Consider the following 8,246-nt stretch of genomic DNA (forward strand, 5'->3'; position numbering starts at 1 on the left):
AGGAGTGTCCGAAACCGCTCACGGTCTCGCGCCTTCGTCTGCCAGTCCGTTATCCCGGCCTTAATGGCGGACGCCTCCACGCCATCTTGCCACCTCAATTTGGGCCTACCACGCCTCCTCTGTCCTTGTGGACGGCCTAAAAAGACTTTACGGGCTGGGTCGTCCGTTTCCATGCGTATAACATGGCCAGCCCACCGGAGCCTGGCGAGCTTTATACGCTGTACGACAGTGAGGTCGCCGTACATCTCGTATAGCTCGTCATTATAGCGGCTCCTCCATTGTCCTTCCACACATACGGGGCCAAGTATCCTTCTGAGCATCTTCCTCTCGAACGCGGCTAAGAGGGTTTCGTCAGATTTGGACAGTGTCCATGTCTCAGAGGCGTATGTGAGTACTGGTACTATATAGGTACTATATAGTCCCAGCTTCGTCCGTCGCGACAGGTTCTTTGAGGTAAACTGCTTTTTCAGGCTGTAGAATGACCGGTTGGCAGCCAGCATCCTTGCGCGCAACTCAGCTTCCATGCTGTTGTCGTTGCTGACCTTTGACCCAAGATAGGTGAATTGTGGGACGACTTCAAAAGTGCGTTCACCTATCTGTACGTCACACCTACGTAGATTCGGATTATTTATTGGTAGGTCCGCTGATGTTGCCACCATCAGTTTGGTCTTTGCCTCGTTTATCTGCAATCCGAGGCTCTCTGCCGCCTGCTCAATCCCTTGGTAGGCTTCTGCTACATAGGAGAGCCGCAGACCAATGATGTCTATATCATCAGCGTATGCCAGGATCTGGGTTGACTTATAGAAGATGGTTCCCGTAGTCTCCACCCTCGAGTCGCGGATGGCCCTCTCTAGCGCCAAGTTGAATAGGAGACAGGCAAGCCCGTCCCCCTGGCGCAGACCTTTGGTGGTAGCAAAAGGTCCTGAGAGTTTTCCATCCACCCTCACCTGGCATGTGACGTTGGTCATAGTCATTCTAACTAGCCTTATCAGTTTGGCCGGGATTCCAAATGAGCTCATAGCGTCGTACAGTTTTACCCTGGCTATGCTATCGTATGCGGCTTTGAAGTCTATGAAGAGATGGTATGTGTCGTTTTTGTATTCAGCCATCTTCTCCAAGATCTGCCGCATGGTGAAGATCTGATCAGTGGTTGATTTTCCGTTTCGGAATCCTCTTTGATAGTTTCCTACTATCTCTTCGACGTGCGGGACAAGGCGATCCTGAAGGATCAGGGAGAATATTTTATAGGCGGTATTCAACACCGTAATACCCCTGTAGTTGTTGCAGTCCAACCTGTCTCCCTTCTTGTATACGGGGTAGATGATGCCGAGATTCCAATCACAAGGCATCGATTCGCTATCCCACACCTCAGTAACAATTTGATGAATCTCGTTTTCTAGTCGTGCACCTTCATTCTTGACCAGTTCAGCTGCAATTCCGTCGGTTCCGGGTGCCTTGTTATTTTTCAGCCGACGGATAGCCTTTCGTGTTTCTTCTATGCTAGGTGGCAGTAGCATGACACTATCTGCTAGTGGCGCTTCTAGCTGTTCGTTTAACTGGTCGTTGAGTAATTCATCAAAGTACTGAGCCCACCGCGAGAGGACCTCTGGCTGGTTACTAACCAGATCTCCATCCTTGTTGCGACAGCAGGTTACCTTAGGTACCACGTTGTTTCGGTGACCTGCTATCGCTTGGTAAAACTTTCGTGTCGGTCCGTACGCCTCTCTGGTTTGCTCGAGTTCCCGCATGTTTTGCTCTTCCAAAGCATGCTTCTTAGAGCGGTGAACTCGTTTCTCTTCGCGTCTGAGCCGTGAATATTCCTCTGCGCATGCCCGCGTTCTATGCCGTTGCTGCATTGCTCGGTATGCAGTATTCTTACGTTCGGTCACTTGTCTGCATTCATCGTCGAACCAGCCAGATTTGGTGTTGCCACGACGTGGTGGGAGTATATTTCTTGCACAGTTTATTATTTTTGTTTTTAGAGCGTTCCACCTCTCGCTCGTAGTTTCATATCTGTTTTCTGGTAGTAGAGACTCGTCTAAAGCGGCTTTGAATTCCTGTTGGACAGTAATGTCCCTTAGAGAGTCCGTGTTGAGCCGAGGCTGCGTGTTTTCTCCGCCCCCATTGGTGCGGGGGCGGGCGATTCTACAACGTATCACTAAGCCAACCAAGTAGTGATCGGAATCGATATTGGCTCCTCGATAAGTTCTGACGTTTAACAGGCTCGACTGTCGTCGGCGGCTTATTAACACGTGGTCGATCTGGTTGAAGGATTCGCCATCCGGGTGCGCCCACGTCATTTTGTGGATGTCCCTCCGCGCAAATTTGGTACTTCCTACAACCAGATTGTTCGCTGCGGCGAACTGGACCAATCTACTACCATTATCGTTACTGTGCTCATGCAGACTGTGACAGCCAGTGTATTGGCGGTACATTGGCTCCCTACCGACTTTTGCGTTGAAGTCCCCCAGGATGATTTTGAGGTCATGCCTGGGGCACGCATCTATAGTTCTAGCGAGGCGGCCGTAAAAAAGGTCCTTCTCCTCTTCCTCTTTATCTTCGGTAGGGGCGTGAACGTTTATGAGGCTTATATTAAAAAATTTGCCTCGCATGCGCAGGGTGCATAGCCTATCGTTTATAGCCTTGAAATCTATGATTACGGATTTCAGCCGGGGACCTACGGCGAAACCCGTTCCGAGCACGTGGTGGCGGTCGTGGCAGCTGTAGTAAATATCGTAGCATTGCTTACCACGCCTGCTGTGCACACCGTTCCCTAGCCACCGATTCTCTTGTAGAGCTACGAGGTCCATGCTCAATGTGGCTAGGGCGTCATCAAGTTGTTTCAAGGCTCCGGCTTTGCTAAGAGTGCGTACGTTCCATGAGCCCATTTTAATCGTTGTCCGGGGGCATTGCGTTGGGTCGGTATCGTTAAGTCCGTTTCGTATCCTTCTGATGCTTTCTGTAGTCAGTTGTTCCATGGGACTGGGTGACTGGCCCTGCGCCCACGTGGCCGTTTTATTTAGCGTCGGGTTGCCCCCCCAACGTTCAGGCACCCAGTTTCCCGGGATACCCACCCCCCTCCTGGTTCGCCATATGCCACCATCCGCCCAAGGGGTTGGATCTAGCCCGTGTACCCAAGCTAGGATATATGAAGGCACATGTTACCACTCTGCACGACGAGGACGTGTCGGAATAGGAGTTGGATGGGAGAGCCTATGTTATCCCTCGGAGGGCTTCGGATCCCATCCCATTACAGAGCAGTTGGGACAGTAAGCAGCAAAAAACTTAAATGGACTACTTCCAGTTAACACTTTTATTCCAGCTGCAGCGATGAATCGGGTACTGGGTAGGGAGAGGATTCGAAATTTGAGTTTGTGGTGGACAGCTATACATATTCCATGTGTGTCTCGGTCGAGCCTTATGAAATTGTGGTTTGGTAGGTTGAAACTTGTTGAGGTATGCTGGGTTTTCGGCTCACGGGGAGCTCGTTGCTGATTCTGTTTTGGCTGTTGATGCTGCCGTGATTGCGCTACACTACTCTGTTTGCAACTGTTGTTGTTGAAGCTGGATCTGCATTTGCTGACTGGGTTGTGGTTGCAGATTTGATGGAAGATTTTTTTTCGTCACGACGAGCTGAGCAGTTATGATTCAAGGGACTGTGGTTACCCTCACAATTGGCTCATCGCCTGTTTATCTCCAGCTCAACAAAGCACTGATTAGGATAATGTTCTCCTCCACACTGCATTCAGCGTGTTTTCATAGAGCAATGATTTTGCCCATGCGAAAGCAGTTTTTACTTCATCAGCTGTGATCCGATCCGCAGTTCAAATCTACAGGATTCGCGTAGCTGCCCGACCAGATTTTACAATTGAATGGATTAGTTGGTTAGTTCTTTCCTTGGGGTGCAAATGTTTCCCGCGGTCACCAAGTAAACTTTGCGCCGCAACGAAATTCGCGCAAGCTACCGCAAAATCCAAAGGTAGCTGAAAGCGATCCAAACGTTACTGAAAACGATCCAAACGTAGCTGAAAACGATTCAGACGTAGTTTATTGCGATCCATAGATCCAACCAGATAAAGATTGAGAGGAAAGTGTGGTAGGTTCGGCGCGCACTTTTGTTTACCAGAACCGTGTGCGGTAAGTCGATGCACGGAATGCAGAGGAAGAGTGTAGAACAAAGCGGGGTATCAAAGCGATAACGCACCGTAAGTTGGTTCAATTGGGAATGAATCGTATTATTCGTTCACTATGTTAAGAAAATGGTCAAGTTACACGTATGCAACGGACGGGTGGATCCACGGAACTTTACTTGCGCGACGGATCGGATTCCAGGCGGCGTTAATTATGAAGCAATTTAATGCTAATCGTGGTATTTTTTTATCCATTTTTGCAGGTATCCGTCCAACAGCAGTTTTCAATGGTAAATGTGCAGAAATCTGTGTGGTGGAATGAGTAAAACAGCACTTTTGAAAAGTTAACTGTCCAGTGATGTTGTTGGGCTATGGTGATGCACGCACGCATCACAATGTGCAGGGACATTAATGAAAGAAAGATTATGTTCCGTAACTATTTTAAACAGATGTGGATGTTCATTTATAGTGCATCAAACACAATTATCATATGCATGCAATTTTGTTACATTATATTTCAGCGACATGCAGTTACACACAGAGCGGGAGTTAACAAAGGTAGATGTACGAACAGCCGCTACTAGTTGTCACGATCAACTGACGATAGAATGAGGTCCCTTCGAACTATTTGAGAGAAATCGTCCTAAATTTGTTCACGGTAAGTCAATTGTTTTGGTGCATATTAAACGCATGATACTTACATTTCCTTTTTCTTTTTTTATTGGTTTCGTTTAGATACGGTAGCATTTGCAGAAACCAAATACCTTTCCTTATAACAGGATGTATCGTGAACGGGATGGTGCAATTGCAGATACGGTCTGTCTTACTGCAAAGGATACATAGTGTCATATGACACACCACACCCAGCGATTTTCGTCCTATTATTGTGTAGATATGTTTTTGTAGGGCATTTGCATGAACAGTGCGGATTGAACGTTTTACGTGTAGTATAGTTGCGTGATTTGTAATGCATTCGTGAACGGAATCCTGTTTGCATTCGTTGAATGTACTTAGCCAGGTATGTGATAGACTGGTAATGATAGGAAACATTTAAGGGAAGGTAAAAGATGTGATAACTCAATGTTATGTTAGAATGATAGAGAAATTTTTTTTTAAATAATCACGATCCAGCTAGCTGGATTAACTAGTCATGCACAAAAATGATCACTATACTATATATAGTTAGATATGATATGCTACCTTACCAGTAGGAAGCAATTGTGATTATGTTTATGAACGTGATGACACTTGTTGATGTTGTTTGTTATTTTGCTTTATTCGCCATTCTAGGACGTTATGACATGATTTATATCCTAATGTTTTCTACACAAATGTGTGTGGGTGGGCATGACTTAGCTAATCGTTACGTCAAACGGATAAAAAGAAATTTCACTTATAAAAGCCATCGTCATTCAAGTGTACGGAAGAAGACATTTTTTTTACGAATTATTCCTCGTAATTTGAAACGATGGCTACGAAACGTGAGAGAGAAACTGGTTCGGTGCATAACGCAAAGAAAAGTATCTTTGAAAAGCGATGGGCTGCGTGGGAGCGCTCCCAGCAAAATCAGCCGCAGCCTTCGACTTCAGGTTTGTAACCATCGACGAGCAACGGTTGCAGTGATAGCAGTAATTTTACTTGTGCATTTACTATCTGCATTTGTGCTTTATCTGCAATCTAGGTATGCAAGCGCGTCCAGCTAGGTCAGTTTTGACCGAACAAGTAGCTGGGACCAGCCCGGCTATGACCGAACCAGTAGCTGGAACCGATCAATTGGAACCGATGGGTATGCTGTATGCTTTGGTGTAGTAATGGGGCTGTGCTAATTATTTTTTTACAATTAAAGATACTTGTTCTTTAGTTTCGAGTGGTCCAGAGAGTGACGGGGAGACGTTGTCGGCATATAGCAGCGCTGACGAAACCGATGTGCTTGACGACGGTATCGTGCAGGACGAGGGTTTGGAGCCGCAAATTCCCTACGCCGGAGTTTCGATGGAGGACGGTCTTCGGAATTGGGCATTCGAGACGAATCAAACACAACGGAGCTTCACGTTGCTGTTGCGTCACTTGCGGCAGTTCCCGCCTTTTAACAATTAACCGAGCGATGCGCGTACGCTACTGAAGCCACCGGCCAGCACATCACAGGATGAGAGGCAAATATCGTCGATAGCTGGTGGCCAATTTTAGTACCAAGGCATCGAAAAATGCCTTCAATCCTATTTTCCGTGAGTAGATTAACATTTTAAAATCAAGGCTTAAGTTATTTTATAACATTTGTAACTGTGTATGTTTTTCTTTTTCTTTTCCAGCGATGTGCCTCCAGCTGAACGAGGTTTTGAGCTGGACTTTTTTGTCGACGGCCTGCCTTTATTTAAAAGTTGCCGCTCGCAATTTTATTCACAATGTCCCCCGGCTCCCTGTGATGACGGTGGCAATATTTTGTGGTGAGTCCAAGCCACTCTCGCTGGACGAATATTTTGAAAATTTCGTCCAGGAAATGAACCGTTTGCAGGCAAACGGTTTAAGAATAGGCAGTCGTGAGTACTGGGTAAAGCTTCGGGCAATCATCGCCGATGCACCTGCGCGCGCATACATCAAAGGTAAGGCAAAGCAAGCGATTAATCTTAATTAATTTAATTGCACAATGGCTAACTTTTTTTTGTAGGTGTTAAGGCGTTCAACGCGATCGAGGGTTGCCAGAAGTGCACCATACAAACGGAGTATGACGCCAGAACGCGTCGGCGTTTCTTCCGTTACCGTGCAATCGCCCGGCCAAGGACGGACAAAGAGTTTTGGGAAGACAAATACCGGGAGCATTGCACAAAAACTACGCCACTCTTGAATCTAAACAAATGCGACATGATTCAGAGCTTTCCGGGTTCCGAGGCGCGGATAAAGGCGTTTTTGGCAAGCTAACGCATTTTTGGGTTCGAGGCTACCGGTACTGCGATTGCGTATGACAGCAGAGAATAGGCGTGCATTGTCGGCACATGTCTTTCGGCTCAGGCTTCCGTCGGACTTTAAACGACGATTGCGGGACATGCGGTACATTGAGCACTGGATAGCTTCAGAGCACAAAATGTTACTGTAGGTCGCCGGAGTGGCCGTTTTGAAAGACCGAGGTACGACAACTTTTTGCTGTTATTCGTTGCAATGACGATGTTCTCTACATCATACCACCGTGCACGATGGGGCTATGCGGACGAGCTGTTGCACCAGTTTGTGGCAGACTATGCACAAGTCTACAGCCATGAACTGGTCAACAGTAACGTCCATAGTTTGCTACACGTGCTGGAAGATGTGGAGAAGTTTAGAGTCCTGGGCACCATACCGGCCTATGATTTTGAGGCTAGGTTGCACGATATCCGGCAATTGGTGCAGACCGGGCGGTATAGCCTAGCGCAGGCGGTAAATCGCATCTTCGAACTGCAGCGAGTGGAAGCAAACCGGCTGAAGCAAGTAGTGCCAAATACAAGGCCTACTGTTAGAAGCGTGGGGCGCTACACTGAGGCTGTGTTTCGAAAAGGGTTTATCCTGCGCGACAATTTTCGCGATCAATGGTTCCTGACCAAGATAGTCATGTTATTTTATGCTATGACGCAAAATTGGTGGACGAAGAATTGTATGTGGAGGGGCATCAATTCACCCATCAGGAGAGCACCTTCACTAGCCCGTGTCCGTCGGAAGAAATTAATGTGTGTACGGTTCATATGCGGAACATAAGCACGTACACCATTATTGGGCCTTCGACGCTTGGGAAGCACACCGAGTGAGTATGTGGTGTTGCCATTATCGCACACTTACCCGAGTGTGTAGAGAGGATACCATAGTATTAATAAAAAAAAACCTACTCTAAGGGAAACACAACATGATATGTGATGTCGTGTCAATAAATTAAATGATATGTGATATGTTCCTATTATGTGATATTGATAAAATAAAGTACAGCGTCTAACAGCAATAAAACAAAAAAAATCGTTTAAAAGATAGTTTCGTTTATTTAAAAAAAACCGCTGCGTTTATAGCGCAATATTATTTTAATTCTAGTTTTATCTAAAGCTCTTACTTGAACATCAAAACTATTCTAACTAACTACCTATATCAATATTGTTAAAG

The 8,246-nt window shown here is 46.5% G+C and overlaps 1 protein-coding gene and 1 long non-coding RNA gene across 3 annotated transcripts; both read left to right on the forward strand.

The window, feature by feature from the left end:
* The first annotated feature begins 4,404 nt into the window (after window positions 1–4,404).
* Window positions 4,405–5,634, forward strand: LOC121593798. 2 transcript variants are annotated; one of them, XR_006004850.1, is made up of 4 exons: window positions 4,405–4,562; window positions 4,652–4,788; window positions 4,866–5,148; window positions 5,421–5,634. It is a non-coding gene; the product is annotated as an uncharacterized LOC121593798 (long non-coding RNA). The 2 variants fall into 2 exon arrangements; XR_006004849.1 differs by lacking the exon at window positions 5,421–5,634 and having other exon boundaries at window positions 4,866–5,289.
* A 993-nt stretch (window positions 5,635–6,627) lies between these two features.
* LOC121591558 lies at window positions 6,628–7,046 on the forward strand. Its single transcript, XM_041912207.1, has 2 exons — window positions 6,628–6,730; window positions 6,796–7,046. Exons 1-2 carry the CDS (start codon window positions 6,628–6,630, stop codon window positions 7,044–7,046), a joined length of 354 nt encoding a protein of 117 aa, XP_041768141.1.
* Window positions 7,047–8,246: the final 1,200 nt, after the last annotated feature.

The sequence above is a fragment of the Anopheles merus genome, chromosome 2L (assembly GCF_017562075.2).
Source record: "Anopheles merus strain MAF chromosome 2L, AmerM5.1, whole genome shotgun sequence".
Taxonomy (NCBI): Eukaryota; Metazoa; Arthropoda; class Insecta; order Diptera; family Culicidae; genus Anopheles; species Anopheles merus.

Bases quoted from the DNA above. Each gene is read 5' to 3' on its own strand.
- LOC121591558 (XM_041912207.1), top strand. From the start codon at position 6,628: ATGAACCGTTTGCAGGCAAACGGTTTAAGAATAGGCAGTCGTGAGTAC. The intron at 6,731-6,795 runs GTAAGGCAAAGC...TTTTTTTTGTAG, and splicing joins TGCGCGCGCATACATCAAAG to GTGTTAAGGCGTTCAACGCG.